This window comes from Idiotropiscis lumnitzeri, chromosome 6, assembly GCF_059441095.1.
Source record: "Idiotropiscis lumnitzeri isolate Australia: NSW breed Sydney's pygmy pipehorse chromosome 6, RoL_Ilum_1.0, whole genome shotgun sequence".
Classification (NCBI taxonomy): Eukaryota; Metazoa; Chordata; class Actinopteri; order Syngnathiformes; family Syngnathidae; genus Idiotropiscis; species Idiotropiscis lumnitzeri.
The window spans coordinates 3,818,920-3,838,407 of NC_142396.1; the positions used below are offsets into that span (position 1 = coordinate 3,818,920).

The following is a 19,488-nucleotide window of genomic DNA, read 5'->3' on the forward strand; positions in this document are numbered from 1 at the left end:
TTTACAAGAATACAGATTTTTAGATTGGCCTATTTTTCCTTCACGAAAATGTGATTTTTTTTTTTTTATGAGAAAGTACTCACCCAAAAAGAAATTCCCAGCTTTTTCTTTTTTTTTTTTAATTTATTTTTTCCTCAGTTTGCTCCTTGTGTTGAAAGTAATGGTCACAGACAATGACATAGCCACATACCTACTAATGATCTGTTTTGTCGAAACGTCTCCAATGTGAAAAGTGGAATCAAATATTCTCTAGTCCTACATTTTCTAACACCGCATGCGTCTGTGTGTGTGTGTGTGTGTGTGTTAAAATGTGAATAATGTGGGTAAGTCTTACTTACCGAAGAGATTTAAAATGGGCTAATCCCACACCGAGCCACAATGACGCCCATTCACTTCCTCGACGTGAAAGAAACCGTGAGGGGTGGGGAAAATAAATCATAAAATCAACAACGGCAGCAGTTGGGAAGTGACTAAATGTGTCAGAATAAGCTTCGTTTCTCACTCACTTGTTTTGTGTGAATGATTGCGGAGCGATGCTAGTTCATGAAATTTACACAAACGTGCAAAAACCACAGCTGGATGTCGAGTAAATCAGCTCAGGCAAAAAGGTTTAACCACAAGTGCATTCTTGTTCTTTACCTCTTTTTTTTTTTTGTGATGTCACAAAAGCACAGAACAGAATGAGAGTTGCAGAGGCCAACAAAAAGACAAACCTTGATGTCTCCAGAGATGACAGCAAATCTTGTGAGACTTCAGATCCTTGGGTTGTTGTTTGGCTTTTATGTCAAGTTGCTACTACCAGTGACATTAAAAATGGGAAATTATATTTTGCCTTCAGATACAAATTTGATTCAATTTAAGTCTGTGGTCACGCTTGTAACTCAAAACACTCGCATCTCAAATCGTGAAGAACGTGAGATTAATCTGTTCCATAAAACCCGGAAAATGAAAAAAAAAAAATGTAATTTACCTGCCAAAATGCTGTTTGTTCATTGCTCATATCTCAAGTCTGTCCTCGTAAGGATGACTCATATTTCGAAAAACTCGTCAAGTGACAAGTATCTTTAAAGCACCGGTCCACAGTACCGCTGACAAACAACAAACCTCAATGTCAGCAAATCTTACTTTGATTAACACTACAACCATAACACTGCCTGTTGGCACATCCGCTCCGCAACACATAACGGGGGACAGCGATGAGTCAGTACGCGCCATGTGTCACGTAGCTGAGTGAAAACACAAGTGAAAAGAGGAAGTGTCATGTAGTCAATCACCTTAAAATACAAATGAAAAGCGCAACCGGAGTAAATGAATGACTGACTCATGGAAAAAAACGGAACCGCAAGTTCCTGACCTTGCAGTGTCCACATAGACGCGCCACTGAGGTGATTCCATCAAGAACAGGACGCAACTTTTCCGCCCACAAAGTTCTTCATGGTACGAAATAAATGTCCCAATGCCCGTTTTGCAGCAAGGCACCCTGTGTCAACACGATGGCAAAACATTTCTGACTTCCTTAATTCACTATAGCAACTTTTGGTAGCTAGGGAAGAAGACAATTTTTGTGGCTGTTTTCGTCATCACTGCCTAGCCACTGTATTTTGGCTGTCGGGACGATTTTTTATTTATTTATTTTTATTTTTTTTAAGGAAATCAATGCAATTGGTCTGCCCCCCATGTCGTCTGTTACTTTTACATATTTTTAATCAATTCAAAGTGCTGAAAATTAAATGTGCTTGAGAACCATCATCGCTCTTGAACACATGGACTGTATGACAAGCGTCGTAAAAACCTTTTTTTCCCATTCCTGTGGAAATAAAAGTCTTTTGTCTTCAGAAATATTTTTTGGAAGCTTCGAATAATAAATAAGCCTAAAGCACTGCAAGTTTTTTGTTCTTTTCATCCGTGCTCTGCGGTCCGCCGTGACCCGATCCAAAGTGGGCCGTGGACCTGTGGTTGGGGACCACTGGTCTACATCACCAACTTGTGGCCCGGCATGCACAGGACAACATCTGTCCATGTGTTTTTAAGGTCATCGTTGGGTAAAGTTAAACTATAAATGGCTGCCGTATTGAAAGGAAAGTGCTTGAGATGAAAACCTTTTTGAAAAAAAAAAAAAAAAAAAGACTCCAGTGGCGACAAGCGCTGGAGTGTTTTTTTTTTTTTTTCTCGGAAGAGCTCTTCAATGGTATTGTGTTGCTTTGAAGAGGATGAGAGTCGTGAGCCAGCGCGTCCTTGTTATCGGGCGCTCGGCTCTTTAAATAAAATTAATCAACCATGATGGAGAAAAAGGTTTTACCGATGCAGAAATAATTATGGTAACATTAAATCTACACTAAATAGTTTTCACTAAAAGTAAACCTGTGAGCTGCTGTGGTGGCTTTCTAATGAGAAGCAAAAATGATTCACATCATTTTATGTGGCCTGCGAAAGCAAATTACGTTAGTTGACTTCTTACTACGTCAATAATGCAATTTGTTGCCATTTTTAAAAATATTGCTCGCATTTTTTCCTTCCACCCCTCTTTCATTGGACAACCGGTTTTACTGGCCTCTGTCTTTAAAACTAGTTATTCATCATTTGTTGAATGTAATATGAGGCGATCACAAATTAATTTGGAATCACGCAGTCATGACGGCGCTTTGAAGGAAACCGTAACGACGATGCCTCAAAAATACCCGACGCAACTCGCACAACCAAAAGCACATCACCTAAAAACATTTACAAAGAGAACACCTGAAGACATTCATATTTAATAACTCTTCAAAAATTGCAGTTAATGTGTTCTCAATCCCAACAGGATTGGAACCCCAGCCAGGCCGGTTCTGACCGATATGTACGACACCCCCTTTACTAGATGATTTCTGGGCGCTAAAAATCATTAGCCTAGCATTAACGCTTCACTAAATGGTAAGAATAAAAAAATATGCCTGTGAGCTTTTGCGGTTGCTTTTTAAAGAGGAAGCTCCACCTGCTTATGTAAGAAGGCCGCACCAAGGATGAGTCATGGTCATGGGGCTCGGAGGTTAGTCCTTAAACTCGAAGCAACCGTGTCACCACCGTTACCGCCTGAACACGAAACACACAAACGGATACAGGCGACATTGCCAACGCAGCTTTATATCGCTTTTCATCACTTTGTTGTGCCTGTCAACACACCTGTCATGTTCGCCTGTTTCACGCAGATGATCTCAAAATTGGTGCAAGGAGAGTCATTAAAAAAAAAAATCCCACGTTTACACCCCCCCTTTTGCCTTTCATACAGAACCAAGCAAAAATTCAAACCGGTCAAAGTCAAACTTAAAATGAACCGGCTTCAGATAGAAGTATCCGATGCCCACGATTCTAATCGCGTTTGCATCCCTAAATTCTATCACGAGAAGTCAGATGAGCTATTACCCCGTTTCCTCCCTCTCCCTTTTTGATCAACATTTCACTCGTCAGCGCTTTTCGACCGTTTCGTGTCGATGTGCAAATCTTAACATTTTCAAGTAAACCAGCGTGTTGTGCGAAAATCAACGTCCACTGGCAGGATATTCCCGGGCCTCGCTGATGGTGGCTAATGGATTATTCCGGCCTCAGACATTCTCCCACTGCAACATTCCTTGAATTTGGACTTGTTGACATGTGAATCACATGTTTTGTGGTGTTTGGCAGTTGAAATCAGTCTAGCATGCATCGTCAGCACCTGGCACGTATGCGTCATGCATTCTAATTTACTGACGTTATTTCGCCCCTGCGCATGAATGACGGTACAAAAGGAACTTTTGCTGCATCAAGAATAATATTAAATATTTTTGGTCTCATTTTCAGCTGCAAAGAGTTTTTTTTTTTGTTGGTTTGACTAATTCTGATTGACTGACCAATGTTTGGTGCTGATATTGATTTGAAATAAAAGTGATAATATTGATGTCAAAACTTTGAATAGTAGTAATGTCAACACTTATCTGTGTTTATGCCGTAAAACATTTTCAATTTGCAATCTGCTAAAGCAATATTTAAATGAATACTTCTGTCGCTCATCTTCGGGTTCAGTTAACAAAAAAAAAACACAAAAAAAACTTTGCAGAAGCTACCAGTATTTTACCTCTGATGCAGCGCCAAAAATAATAAAATTTATTATTTTTTTAATTGATCTCTTATCAGCAATCAAAATTCTACATGATATGCTTGAAAATGCTAAATGTCTGCTAATCGGTCTGCAAACTTTTTGCTGTCGTGGCATCAATGAATGTGTGTGGCACTAAGACTTACCTTCAAGCCATTATTAATTCCTGCAAATGGTTTCCTCTAAAAAGTTGCATTTTAGTATAGAAAATGCACTCGCTGGCCACACAGATTTCTCGTATATTCATAAATTGAATGCCCGACTACAAAAAGCTGTCTAATGCCAATTTACATGGATTCAATGGCCTTACATTCAAAGCATAAGCATCTGTCTTGTTTCGAAAGGGGAAGTCCTCCTCCATATCAACCTCTTAGTGGGTCAAAGTTTATTGTAGCAGGAGAACAAACAGTTTTTTTGTGCTCAGGGACACAGGATGTTTACCATCATGAGGATGGCCGTGACAATGGTGCCCCTGTCGCGGTTCTATGAACCGTGTGGGAAGGAAGGAGGACCCGAAAGCGACAGGTGAGTGGGAAACAGGGTTTATTGAAGGCTGGAGTGGGGATGCGAGCTGGAGAGAGTCCACCGCAAGGCAGGCGTCGTCCAGGACAGCGTCGAAGGAAGCCGACGGGCCAGTGCCGGGTGGCGCGGACGAGGGTGCGGTCGAGCGAGACGTGTTGGGAGGCGAAGTCGGGCTGGCGTGGTAGCGCGAAGCACGGCGGAGCGGAGAGCGCTGGCGGGATGTTTGCCGGGCGGGATCTCGGAGGCGCTGGCGTGCGGAGCGGGACCAGACGGGTTCAGGTCGGCTAGAGGGGGGAGACGGCAGAGCAGGGGTCAAGCAAGCACGAGAGCAAGGCGAGTCAGGCGAACGGGAAACAAGACGAGACATGAGCCAGTACCACGTGAGGTGACAAGATAATCCGGCGTCGGACTCCTGGCGTGGCTGGTTCTTAAGCCGGCGCTGATTGCCGGCAACGAGCTGCAGGTGCGCCGGAGCCGACGCCCACTTTCTCCGGAGGAGAGCCTGGCTGGGTGGATCGTGAACCTGTAACAAACAGAACTGCCACGCCCTCCTCCCCGGCCCGAACCGTCACAGTACCCCCCCCCTAACGGACGCCTCCTGGCGTCCTACCCGGCTTGTCCGGGTGAAGTGCGTAAAACTCCCTGATGGGGGCGTCGGTCAAAAACAGTTTTCGGGAGATCCAGGAGCGCTCCTCCGGACCGTAACCCTCCCAGTCCACCAGGTACTGGTAGCCCCGGCCCCGGCGCCGAACGTCCAGGACTTTTGCCACCGTGTAAGCCGGGTGGTCGTCTATTATCATGGGGGGTGGGGGGGGTGCCGCCGGAGGGCTCAGAGGGCTGGAGGATACCGGTTTGAGGAGGGAGACATGGAATGTGGGGTGAATCTTCAGGGAGTCGGGAAGTTTGAGTCGAACAGAGCATGGGTTGATGATTCTTTCGACGGGAAAGGGACCGATAAAGCGAGGAGCCAGCTTACGAGACTCGACTTGTAGGGGAAGATCGCGTGAGGAGAGCCACACCATTTGGCCAGGCACGTAGTCCGGGGCTGGGGACCGGCGGCGATCAGCCAGTCGCTTGGTCCTCTGGGCTGTTCGAATGAGGGCGGCCCTCGCTTCGGCCCACACCCCCCGGATCCGGCGGAGATGCTCCTCCACGGAAGGAATGGCCACGGTATGCTCCTGGTCCTTGAAGAGAGGTGGTTGGTAACCGAAACAGACCATGAAGGGAGACATACCTGTGGCCGTGGTGGAGAGGGAGTTATGGGCGTACTCGACCCAGGGTAGTGCGTCGCTCCAGGAGTCCGGGTTGCGGGCCACCACGCATCGGAGGGCGGCTTCCAGGTCCTGGTTGGCCCGCTCCGTCTGGCCGTTGGATTGGGGGTGGTAGCCCGAGGAGAGACTGGCGGTGGCCCCGACTGCCTTGCAGAATTCCTGCCAAACTTGTGAAGCGAACTGGGGGCCCCGGTCGGACACGATGTCCTCCGGGATGCCGTGGGGTCGGAAAACGTGTTGGGTGACGAGTTTGGCGGTCTCAAGCGCGGTGGGCAGCTTGGGCAGGGGGACGTAGTGGACGCTTTTGGAAAACCTGTCGACCAGGGTGAGGATGACTGTGTGTCCGTTGGACGGAGGGAGACCGGTAACAAAGTCCAGGGCGATGTGCGACCATGGACGGCTTGGAATCGGCAGGGGCTGGAGGAGGCCGGCGGGGACCGCGTGGGAGGCCTTTCCGCGGGCGCAGACGGAGCAGGCTCGCACGAATTCCCGGGTATCCTTAGCCATCCGGGGCCACCAGAAACGCTGCTGGAGGAAGCGGAGAGTGCGTGCCACCCCCGGGTGGCAGGTGAGTGTGGATGAGTGCCCCCATTGCAGTACCTGTGACCGCACGGTGTCGGGAACGAACAAGCGGTCGGAAGGGACTGGGCGCGGGTCTGGTTGCTGCTCCTGAGCGTTGCGGACGACCTGCTCGATGTCCCAGGTGGCCGCCCCCAGTAGACAGGCCGCGGGAAGAATGGGCTCCGGAGCGTCAGGGCTGGCAGGGGGCGAGAACTGACGTGAGAGGGCGTCCGCCTTCCCATTGTTCGAGCCGGGGCGGAAGGAGAGGGTAAAATTGAAACGGCTCAAGAACAAGTTCCAGCGTGCCTGGCGGGGGTTGAGTCTCTTGGCGGACTGCAGGTATGCCAGGTTTTTGTGGTCGGTCCAGACCAAAAAAGGGGTCGAGGTGCCCTCGAGCCAGTGCCGCCACTCCTGGAGAGCCCATACCACCGCGAGGAGTTCTCGATTGCCCACGTCGTAGTTTCGCTCGGCGGGGGATAGGCGCCTGGAAAAGAAGGCACACGGATGGACTACCTGGGTGCCGGGATCCCGCTGGGAGAGGACGGCCCCCGCCCCGGTGTCGGAGGCGTCCACCTCCACGATGAACTGGAGGGCGGGGTCTGGGTGCCGGAGTACGGGGGCGCTGGTGAAGGCCTTCTTCAGGTGGGTGAAGGCCTGGGCGGCCGCCGGGGTCCACTGGAATGTGGTGGCTGTGGACGTAAGCGCGGTGAGTGGACTGGCGACCTTACTGTAGTCCCGGATGAAACGGCGGTAGAAATTTGCGAATCCGAGAAAACGTTGCAGCTCCTTCCGGGTGGTGGGCTGGGGCCACTCCGCCACGGCCTGGATCTTGGCCGGGTCGGGGCGAAGCTGCCCCCTGGCGATGATGTAGCCAAGGAAGGGCACCGAAGGGACGTGGAACTCGCATTTCTCGGGCTTCACGTAGAGGCGGTTCTCCAGGAGGCGCTGGAGGACCAGTCGAACATGCCGGCGGTGATCTGCGAGAGAGCGGGAGAATATGAGGATGTCGTCGAGGTATATGAATACGAACCGGTTGAGCATGTCGCGGAAAACGTCCGTCATGAGGGTCTGGAAGACGGCGGGGGCGTTGGTAAGTCCGAAAGGCATCACCAGATACTCGAAGTGCCCCAATGGTGTGTTGAATGCCGTCTTCCACTCGTCCCCCTCCCTGATGCGGACCAGGTGGTACGCATTTCGTAAGTCCAACTTTGAGAAAATCTGGGCCTCACATAGGGGTTCGAACGACGGGTCGATGAGGGGGAGCGAAGACTTGTTTTTGACCGTTATTTGGTTTAATGGTTTGAAGTCAATGCAGGGGCGGAGCGAGGCGTCCTTCTTTTTTACGAAAAAGAAGCCCGCGCCCAGAGGAGAAGACGAGGGGCGGATGAGACCGGTCGCAAGTGACTCCCGGATGTACGTCTCCATGGCCTCCTTCTCTGGCCTGGAGATGTTGTATAGCCGGGTGTTGGGCAGGGGGGCCCCCGGGAGGAGGTCGATGGCGCAGTCGTACGGACGATGGGGGGGGAGGGTACGGGCAAGGTCCTTGTTGAAGACCTGCGCCAGGTCGTGGTAGTCCGGGGGAACGGAGGAGACGTCAGGGGGAGGGGGGGGGGGAAGCGTAGAGGAAGGGGGCGGATCCGCTGAACGCAGGCAGTGGGAGTGGCAGAACTCACTCCATCCTGTCAGCACGCACCTCCTCCAATCGATGGTGGGATTGTGGGTCTGGAGCCAGGGGAACCCTAAGACCAGGGGGACCTGGGGAGAGTGAATCAGAAAAAATCTGATGGACTCCCGGTGATTTCCAGAGACGATGAGGGTCAGGGGAGCGGTCTGTTGGGAGACCCGGGCGATGAGATGTCCGTCCAGCGCGACCACCCTTCGGGGAGACAGAATGGGTTCCATGGTGATGCCGAGCTGGCGGGCAAGGGTCAGGTCCAAGAAGCTGCCGTCGGCCCCCGAGTCGACCAGCGCGGTGACCGAGCGGGGGGTGTGTGGACCCAGCAGCCGGGCGGAGATGGACATCCGGGAAGAAGAGCCAGAAGCGGAGACCAGCAGGCTCGGCGTTGGGCTCTCCCTCAACGACGAGCCTGCTCTTTTGGGTTACTGGGACAGTGGATCAAGACGTGGCCGGGGAGGCCGCAATACAGGCAGAGCTGATGGGACCGACGGCGCTGGCGCTCCAGAGGGTCCAGAGTAGTTCTTCCTACCTGCATCGGTTCCTCCGCGCCGGTGGATAGCTGAACCGGCGATGGCGAGCGAACCTCGGGTCGGGGAATGGCTGCCCGGGCGGCGACTCTGGCGGGGCGTCGGAAACGATCAGCCTGCCGGTCCCGCAACCGATGGTCCACCTTGATGGCCAGGGCGATTAGTTCTTCGAGCGTCGTGGTTTCGTCTCGGATCGCCAGCTCGTCCTTGAGGGCGTCGGTCAACCCGTTGAGAAACGCCTCGCGGAGAGCCGGCTCGTTCCAACGGCTCTCGTGGGCCAGGATGCGGAATTCCACCGAGAAATCGGCCGCGGAGCGGGAACCCTGTCGGAGGGAGAGGAGCCGGCGGGACGCCTCGCGCCCCTGCACCGGGTGGTCGAAGACACGGCGTAACTCCTGGCTGAAATCCGCGTAAGTAGACATCGCAGGAGACGCCGCCTCCCACAATGCGGTTGCCCACTTGGCGGCGCGGCCGCGAAGCAAGTTGATGGTATAAGCGATCCTGGCCCGTTCGGTAGCGTAACTGTGGGGCTGGAGGTCGAAAACCAGGGAAGTGCTGAGTAAGAATTGGCTACACGAGCCCAAGTCCCCGGAGTAGGGTTCGGGAGTAGGAACGTGGGGCTCTCGACCGCCCGCATAATGCAATGCGGCGGCCGGGGGGGCCAGGGTCGCGTCCCTGGGGAGGTTGGAGGGGGGAGCGAGTGAACCCACCTGGTTAGAGAGGTGCGAGAGCTGGTGTTGGATGGCCTGGAGGGAGCCCGGAACTTCCTGCAGCATTCGATCATGGCGCTCGAGCACGCTGCCCTGGTGGGCAAGCGCTTCGCCCAGGGGGTCCGTGGTCGCGGGGTCCATTAACTTGGCCGGATTATTCTGTCGCGGTTCTATGAACCGTGTGGGAAGGAAGGAGGACCCGAAAGCGACAGGTGAGTGGGAAACAGGGTTTATTGAAGGCTGGAGTGGGGATGCGAGCTGGAGAGAGTCCACCGCAAGGCAGGCGTCGTCCAGGACAGCGTCGAAGGAAGCCGACGGGCCAGTGCCGGGTGGCGCGGACGAGGGTGCGGTCGAGCGAGACGTGTTGGGAGGCGAAGTCGGGCTGGCGTGGTAGCGCGAAGCACGGCGGAGCGGAGAGCGCTGGCGGGATGTTTGCCGGGCGGGATCTCGGAGGCGCTGGCGTGCGGAGCGGGACCAGACGGGTTCAGGTCGGCTAGAGGGGGGAGACGGCAGAGCAGGGGTCAAGCAAGCACGAGAGCAAGGCGAGTCAGGCGAACGGGAAACAAGACGAGACATGAGCCAGTACCACGTGAGGTGACAAGATAATCCGGCGTCGGACTCCTGGCGTGGCTGGTTCTTAAGCCGGCGCTGATTGCCGGCAACGAGCTGCAGGTGCGCCGGAGCCGACGCCCACTTTCTCCGGAGGAGAGCCTGGCTGGGTGGATCGTGAACCTGTAACAAACAGAACTGCCACGCCCTCCTCCCCGGCCCGAACCGTCACAGCCCCACCACCATCCACCACTAAAAACATGTTTTTGTGTGTGTGTGTGTGTGTCAGTTAAGCTTGTAAATTGAGATTCAGGTTTATTTAACAATAATTCTAATAGTGATAAAAGTGCTGGAGTGAACTGTTCAACAGGCGCACTACTTCTGAGTAAAAACTCCTGAATTTGTGGTTTGCTGTTAGTGTGTACACTGCAGTGCGTTGATCATTAAGACGTATTTTAAAATAATAAAAAAATCCAATGGTTTGTCACAGAAAGTTCTATTTCTGCTAAACTGACAGTGGTTGACAACAAAATGTTGTAGCTTGTCATTTCTTGAAGTCCTTTAAAGAAGTATGTCAATGCAACAGTTAGGATTGCAAACAGTGGATTTTTTTTTTTTTTTTTTGGTGTAGTTTTTTTTTTGTCTCAGAGAAATGCAATATTGAAGCACAATAAGATGTATTTGGGCACTTAAACACAATGGACAATACAGAAAAAGTCTTCTATCTTGAGATTAAAATACACGATCCGACTCCCCCCCAAAAAAAAAAATTGGCATAAAAATTAAACCGTTGACCACAAAGTTATATTCTTAAATGTTTTTTTTCATAGTGTCTATTCACAATTTATTACATGTTTTTGGCTCTCACTACACTTCTGACATTAAAGTGATAGCAAAATGTACCTTGGCAATTAAATGGCCTATTTGACCACAATAATGTGTTGTTTTTTTTTCCACTCAAGTGCAAAGGTTGAACACACAACGTATTTTGTCAAGCATGGTTGATGACACAGTTGAATTTTAGCATAAAAATTAAATATTGACTACAAAAAGTTGTTAAAATGCCCTTTTGGCCACCTTTTTTTTTTTTGCATTCATATGGAATGGTCGAACCAAAAAAGTTGTTGTAAATTGTCACATAAATGCAATGATTTGACTACAAAAAGTTGCATTTGTGCACAAAAAATGCAACGGTTGGTCGCAAGCCCGTTTTAAGGGTGCTGGGTGACCACAAAAAAGTTGTATTTTGTCACATAAAAGGCACATTTCTGCCTCAAAAAGTGAATGACCGCAAAAATGTCTTTTCTCTGAATGACGTGCTGCGATTGAGCCGTGACGAGGCCTTGGCTGAGACATTTTTGTGTGTGTGTGTGCGCGCGTGTGTATGTGTGTGTGTCATTGAAAGGCCGCCAAGCAGGATGTTTTGGTTTGAGCGTGGGCGGATGTCGCCGAGAGAGACGAGCGGATGTGTCGGCTTCCTCTCGAAGGAGGGGGGAAAAAAAAAAAGAAAAAGTAGAACCGCACCTCTGGCGGCCATTTCGTTTGTTTAGGCGGCGACACTCTTACATGGTTTGTGGGTGGCGCATCTGCCGCAGGTGTTTTGTCTTCCCGCCGCTGCGGGCGTGGCGCCCGAACAAACACGTCGCGCAGTCTTTGCACGAAAGAGTCATCAGATGTCTGTCACCTGACTTCCTGTGTGTCGAGAGATCAAAGCGCGTTGATGATTATCCATGCCAAGTCGATAAGCATCAACACATGCTTGTTTGTGCGAGGAGCCATTTTGTGGAACACCTACTCGGTTCCTGGGAAATATTTGTCTTTAGTGAGTTGAATGTGCGCCTAAAGTATGTTTTGTCAAGGTCAAAGTTCATTTAGAGTCTTCAGTGAAGCTTTGTTTTTTGTAAACATAAAGACACTTAGTCCTAATTCAACCACGTGCAAAGGTTTTGGAAACATAAAAAATGGCTTTTTTTAACAACAGTAAATTTTAATCAGAGGCATTTCATGCACTTTTCACGCTGTTTTCAAAAATGTATTTACTTTTTGTCAAGCACATCCGGTTTTTGAGATATGTCCTTTTTTTGTTTTTTAAGCGTGATCTGTAAAAGCTTGCAAAAAAAATCATCTGTTCCATCTTACATACTACATTATTGTTATTGTATTATAATTATTCTTATTATGATGAGGGTGGCATGGCTCAGTCGTAGAATTGTCGCTTCCCTGAGGTTGCGGGTTCAATCCTCGGCCGTTGTGACCATGCCGAAGCGTCCTCGAGCAAGATACTAAACCTTCAGTTGCTCCTGATGCTGTGTCATCTGTAGCTAGATGCAAAGTCAGCGTGAAGTGCTTTGATGTTTTAATGGATGGAAAAGTGCTACACAAGCGAAAGACCATTTGCCATGTGCTGCACACACATGCATTGTGAGTGTGTGTGTTATTAATGGATAACAGTTATCTTTTAATTCCAAAATTCAACTGCTTTTAGTCATTTTTGTCCATTTTTTTCCCCCTCTCGCTCTTACATTTGATGAGCTGTTACAATTTTGTACCAAAATGCAAGTTTTTGTGGCCAACCATTGCCATTTTATTCAAATTAAACTTTATTTTTGCAAAGGCAACTTATTATTACACAATTAATTTTGATCCATTTTGTCTGTTGCTTTAGTGTTGAAATGAAACTTTGTCATCAGAAAATATCTTTTTGTGCAAAATATATTTTTAGTGTGTGAATAATGTTTAAAAAATTGTTAAAAGTACACCTCTCTGTAATCAAATTTCTCCAGATATAAAAAGAATTGTGGTCAGCTGTTAGAAATTTTTAATTGCAGTAACAAAAAATGCCAAAATGCATTTTTTGGGGTGTGTGGTCAACAATTGCATTATAGCGTCCAAATACAACATTTTGTGGTCAACAGACATATTTATTTTTACTATAATACAACCCTTTATAGTCAAATCATTGTATGTTGTGTTAAACAATGTTACTTTTAACCCCCTCCCACCTTTCGTAACCTAAACTAATGCTATCCTTTTCATGCCTCTTAATTAGCCAGCAGGCCTAATCAGTGTGTTCTCCTGCTGATTGGCACTCAGCATGTCCTGCTTATCTGCCTCTTGAACGAGTTTGATTGTGGCCCCTCTTCCTGTATGGGGCGACGCGAGGGGGGGAGGGTCTGCATGCACTCAGTGTAAATGAGATTCGCAGATGTCAACCAGATGTGCTTCTGAGCAGGAGGAGATGAAGAAGAGATAGCTTGGCCAGAGACACACTGACAGCTTTGTTCACCTCCGTTTAATACTTCCCCTCCTCGCCGCCTCCTCCTGTGTGTCTTTACACTCCTCCTCTTCTCCCTTCATCATTAACAGCGCTTTGAAGCCAGGACAGGAAGAACGCCGGAATCGATTGCTCTGTGCATTAAGTCTGGAATGTGTGACACCCTCGTCTTCCTTCCCCCTTCTCTTTCTTCCTCCCGCCCTCCTTTGTGCGCGTGTGTGTGTGCTTGCGTTAGTTTATGCATGCATGTGGGGACATTGGACATCTTATTAGGCGCATGATCCAATTAAATAATGCTAATTATTGTGGTTATTATTTGGATTCAGGAGGCAACGTTTAATTATTGGTATGTGTAAAATAATTTCCAAACAGCATTATTTTTGGTGGTCAGCAGTTGCATTTTTGGTTCAAAATTCAAATGTTTGTGCCAAAATGATTTACCGGAAGCTTTACTATAGTCAACCACTGTGTTTCAGGGTTGTAATATGATTTGTTGAACGTAGCATTTATATTTTTAAGTCAAAATATTAAAAAAAAATAATTGATAGCCATTTTTTTGTGGTAAAATTCAGCTTTGTGTAGTCAACAGTTGCACCTTGTTGCCAAACTATAACTTCCGGTATTTTGGTTAACCTTTGTATTATTTTGTACAAAAAAAAAAATCATATTAATATTACGATAATAAATAAATAGGAATATTAATTCAATTTACTGTTTTGTCTTTGTTTTGTGGTTAACCTATTTACTGAACATTTCTGATTGGAACGGCAAGCACCAAAGATGATTATGTATTTATTTATTTATTTGTTTGTTTGTTTTAATTGGGGTGTTGTACCAGGCTGAAAGAAGACCCTGTTTAGTACTAGTACCTTTGAGTGGCCTAGGTACTTTTGCGCCAGTTTCTGCATTGCTTAACATATCATTGGAACCTTTTCAGTCCAGGAAGTAAAAGTACCAAGAATGATTTATTTATTTTTTTTACTTTTACTTCTCTGGGACTGTATCAGGAGTTTGTAGTACCTACAAGAGATCTTAGGCCCTTTTTAGGACTGGTTGGATTTGATAGTTTTGCAGCGCATGCCAACCGAAATTATGAGCAATGAAAAGTTGTATCGCAAATATTAGCTTTTTTTCTTGGCCTATTTTTCCATTTTAAAAACTGACTGTGGCCCTTGGTCAGTCCTGCTCCATTGTAATACCTCTACAATATGTTTAATTTCCTGACATTGTAAAGTATCGTCATGGATTCTCTGCAGCACCATGGCAACGATGACCACCACGCCGAGGATGGCCGCACCCGCGACAGTCCGTCTTCTGTCGCCACGACGACAGAGGACGAAGGCTGGCCGAGGGAGGAGAGCGGCGCCGAGGCAAGTCGACGGAAGCGGCGAGGAGACAGGGGCAGGAAGCAGCGAGACAAGGACGTCAGAACGCAGCGAGAGGACAACAGCGCAAAATGGTGGCCGGATGACGGTGAAACCACCCACCAGATGGCCCAATCGGAGACAACATCGGGGCACCCGCCTGTTCTGAACTCCATCCTGCAGCACATAGTCAAGCAGCTCGACATCCTCACGCAGGTTCGTGATGGCAAGGACGTTGACTTTGAGTGTTGTTGACAACCCTTGTCGAATTTTTATGATTAGGAATACGGTATACAGTGAGGCTTCAAAATCAGGATCAGTGCTTATTCATCCCTCAACCACGAGGCACTCAAAAGTTGGCCTTTTTTTTTTTTTTAACCTTGCCCCCACTTTTCCTTTCCTCGTACTTCCACTCATTCTTACTGCGTCATTTACGCGCTTACAATTCAACGACGAGGCACTCTAAAGCCTGATGTAACTAACGTTTTTTTGTGCGTTTTCCAATCTCAGACCGTTTCAGTGCTGGAGGAGCGTCTCAGCCTGACGGAGGACAAAGTTCAGGAGTGTCTCTCCCAGACGCATCGTGCTAGAACACAACCTGACAGACCCCCGGACAACCTCACGTGAGGTACAATAAATGTGCGCATGTGCGTTTGCTTACATGAAAAGCTGTCTAGCGATCCACTTGGCTCCCAGCGGTGGTGGCGTGGTGCAAAGCAAACAAAAGCCACGGTTCAAATTGACCAGAGACGTGAAATGGACACATCATTAGGTACACCTGCGAAACCGAGGAAGAGATCTTAGTTTACTACACTGAAGTCAAATAAATGTGAAATACTCAAACTTTCAAGGCTGCTTACTTTCTACAAAACTTTTCCTTATTTTAAAAGTACAATTTGCTCATTTGAATCAAAAGCCCTGGCTCGAAACCCTCATTTTAAACCTGAGCATCCCCTGTTGAAGACGGTAACATGAAATGGTTGCCATCACGGTGGTGTTTGCTCAGCTGACATCCAGCCCGTCTCCACCCACTCCGCCCATCCTAAAGTTGTGCGCGGTGAATGAGAGGAAGATCCTCTTTGGCTTTAAGAAGCTTAAGGTGTCCGCCGGGCCATTGATCATCAGAACCATGAGCCTCCCGGCAGCATTTCCTGTCTCTGCCGATGGCCTCGTGGACGCCGCCTCACACGGCCGATCCTACGAAGCTTCTTAACGCCGCTTTTTCGCTTAAGCCTGTCGCTCGTGCAGCAAAGTGACGTGACCTTACCACCTGTCACTGCAGTGAGTGACGTGAATGTGCAAGTGAGGAGATCACTCTCCATCTGCTGCATCCAAACCCAGTTTTATTATCAGAAGGTCATATTTGATCTTGATAAAGCGTGATTATGAAATAAATTAGCAAATACACACTTGATTTAAATAGATTTTTTCTTTAGCAATTTTCAACACTTTAGATTAGTAAATAATGTGTAAAAAATGACAAGGTGTATAGACTATTCTTGTCAATTTGTGATTTTTTTTTTTACCACATTTGGATGTACAAGGTTTGTGCCTGATTTTATTTATATATATATATATACATAGAGAGAGAGAGAGAGAGAGAGAGAGAGAGAGAGAGATTATTCAAACATGTATTTTTTTATTTTTATTATTAAAAAAAAATCTTTTTATTTCAGCCCAAAAAAATTCAATATTCATCCACTTTCTCTACCGCTTATCCTGTAAACTGTAAAGGGTCGCGGGAAGCTGGAGCAGATCCCAGCTGAGTCTTGGGCGAAGGATGGACCACACCCTTGACTGGTCGCCAGTCACTCACAGGCCACTTTGAGACTGACCAACAACAAGCATTCACATTCACGTTCGTACCGTCACTGAGTGGCAACTGAACCCACAATGCCTTCACCAAAGTCAGGAAATTACCACTTCAAAGCCTACAAATTTTCATCAGAACTACAAATGTGTGTTATTTTGTTTTTAACATCATTTTATTATTTATTGCACTAGCCACCGCAAACACATTTTTTAATCCTTTTACCTGTAGGGTGGTTCAATGTGTTTGTGTCCCAATACTTTCTATTATCTACATTATATGGAATGTTTATAAAAGTCATTATTGAAATGTTGTTTTCTCTTATTTGTTAAGAGTGGGTTTTTCTTGCGTCTATAACCCGTGATGTATATTTTTTTTATGTTTTCCTGTGCTGAAGTGACAAAAGCCCTCTTAATTAAAACTTAAGTTGTATTTCTTGTGAATGAGCGACTGCGATGTTTTGCCTCTTGTCAGTTTGGGGGCTGTGGGTCATGTCCCACAATGCATCTCTGCCGTGGCGTTCTGCCTGCTACGTGACTGCGGGAGATCTGCTGTTGTCCTCGCTTATCCCTCGCTTCTCTATCCTCCATCTCTCTATCCGCTTTACCTGCACTTGCCTAACTGGATTGACCAGACTCCCGCCGGCTTTCGCTGCACACACACACCAACACACCTTCACGTAGGAAGTGGACAAAATAGGTAGCGTCAAATGTAACCTTTAATGAATTACCAGGTGGAAAAATAACTGACGAGCAAAAGGGAGCACGAAAAACAACAACAACACGTGTCGGGAACTAGTTCGGAAACCTGTTGACTCCGGCACCCTCCCCCCCCTTTCACTTTCTCACGTTCTACCCAATATTGCCGTCGTACTTCCATCCTGTCTCACTTCATGTTTGTCATTTCAGTCTCAGGGCGTCCTGTCCTGTCCGTCAGACTTTGAGGGTGTTTCCCGACGGGAAACGGGGAAGAAGAGGAACTCCTCTTGTTGTTGTGACCACATTTACACTCAAGCACCCGGAAGGCAGGAAGCGACGTAAAAAATCAGCACTTTCCAAGGAACTGTTTGTTCCCATGAGAAGAGAGCGACTTGGCTAAAAGGCAGTGCAGCCGTTCTGCGGTGATCTTCAAGCTGAGGCGCTGATCTTTCCGCCGCTGTGGTGCTTTGAACTTTTAAGTGGCTTAACGCCAGCGAGTCTTTTAAGACGTGCAAGCCCGCACGAGACCTGCGGGCAGCTGGCCCGACAAAGCAGGCTGCATCCCCCGACTCCTGAGTGGACGCATTTCGTTGTAGAATTGCAATTTCTGAGAGATGCTTCACTTTACATTGGCGGGTGCTTCCTGTTGAACGATGTCATAGATTAATCCGCAAATTATGACGTTAGAACCGATCACCAATCATGTATTTAATGGAAAATATCTGCCAATCCGATCAGATCTTTTTAAAGTAAAGTGCTGTTTCACATCTGAATCGGACGAAATTAATATCCCAACAATTACGCTGATTTCCACAAAGAACAACCGCATATATTTCTCAACATAAATACCCTTCACCACAAGTGCCAACTGCTTCACATCTGTGTTGCACGGACCTGAAAACTCTGCAATTTCTCTTTGGTAGCAATTAAGCTTCGTGTGCACTCTCGGAAGGTCGGGCCAATTGAGAAGAATTGCTCAATAATTTGTGTCCCGGGAAGGCTCCCATTTTTGTTCGGGGAGCTCGTGGGTCCTCCTGATGTTTCCTGGGTGGTCCGCTGCAAAAGCAAAGAAGGCTAATTGGGGTCAAAGTTAAACAAAAAAAAACAAAAAACGCACCCCCTTCAGCCTTTTACTAACGTTTTTGACACCCGGCGGGGACTCAAGTCCAAAGCACAATGAGCGCTGGGCAGTGTTTGATGTGGCCGCTCCACAATATTGTGTGCTTCTATGTTTATGTTGTGGGGAGCTACTAAACTTATTTCATCCACCCAGTCTGCAGTATTTATGTTATGTCGAAACAACATTCCAATCGTCTCTGACATGAGGTCGCTCCACAATGTTGTGTGTGACCATTTTTATGTTCTAGGGAGATATGCTGTGTATTTATTATATGTTCCAACCAATGAGGGAAGTTACATGGAGACAATTACTTTACCGGTTGATGATGACGGGTGGTTGCTCCACAATGTTGTGTGTCTGGGGTGCTACGAGACTTATTTATACTGCCCGGTTTGGGGATGCACAGGTGGAGATGACGTCTTCAATGATGAATTGCATTCCAGTTGAATCTTAACATGGGGTCCTCCACGTTGTTGTGTGTTTGCATGTTTATGTTCCAGAGACTTGATTGTCCCACTCAGCCAATCTTCAATATTCAAGAATATCTTGCGTTACGTGAACAACGATTAGCGTTCCGGTAAACGCTAATGTTTGCTCCACAATGTTGGGTATGTTCTTGTTTATGTTCGGGCGACTTTTTGGACTTACTTGTTCCACACTGCCAACACTTCCATCACATAGAAACCGTGTCGTTCATGACGTTAGGTGTTCGAGAGACCGATGTCTGATCGTTCCGTGATGATGTATGCATCTACAGTCAATCCGCACCTAACTCGTCACCACTGCGATATGAATGAAGGGAAGTGCAAAAACCGCACACACCCACACAAAGCAGAGACAAAGTGATGGAGCGCCACCATTGTCCATTTGCGTGCACGTGTGTTTGTTTGAGTGTATGTAAATGACATTGTGTAGCATTAGCATGTGAATGGCAAGCGGATGGCAGCACAGACAGCAGCTGGTCGTCTTGCAGCGTGTGTAACGTGTCGCGCAAATCTTGTTTTACCCGTTTTTGGGTTATCAGATCTTTTGTCAAAATCTGTAGTTTTCCTGACATTGAGTGATAATTATTGAAAATCTGAGGAGCGCTACTTGATAGCAGTTGTGACGGTGGCTTCAAGTCACAGATTTGTCATAGAATGATGATCCTTTAAAGTCTGAGCAAGATTGAGAAGAATAGAAAATGGCTGAAAGGTGACAAGGAACGTTTCTGACATTGGCAGGGCAACTTTATTAAAGTAACGCATTTTATGCACAAGGTGCAATGTGCGTCACATAGTTGCAAAACATTTAAAG

At 47.6% G+C, this 19,488-nt stretch overlaps 1 protein-coding gene across 3 annotated transcripts in view; it reads left to right on the forward strand.

Moving 5' to 3' along the window:
- Positions 1-19,488, forward strand: part of poc1b (POC1 centriolar protein B) — a 38,355-nt gene that overhangs the window by 18,277 nt on the left and 590 nt on the right. The window contains exons 11-13 of one of the 3 annotated variants that reach the window (XM_088297604.1): positions 14,457-14,780; positions 15,075-15,192; positions 16,299-16,800. In XM_088297604.1, the coding sequence (XP_088153730.1) occupies positions 14,457-14,780; positions 15,075-15,191 (441 nt within the window). In that variant the 3' untranslated portion in view covers position 15,192; positions 16,299-16,800. Of the gene's footprint in view, positions 1-14,456; positions 14,781-15,074; positions 15,408-16,298; positions 16,801-19,488 lie in introns of those variants that run through there. The other 2 variants (XM_088297605.1, XM_088297603.1) reach the window with 2 other exon arrangements.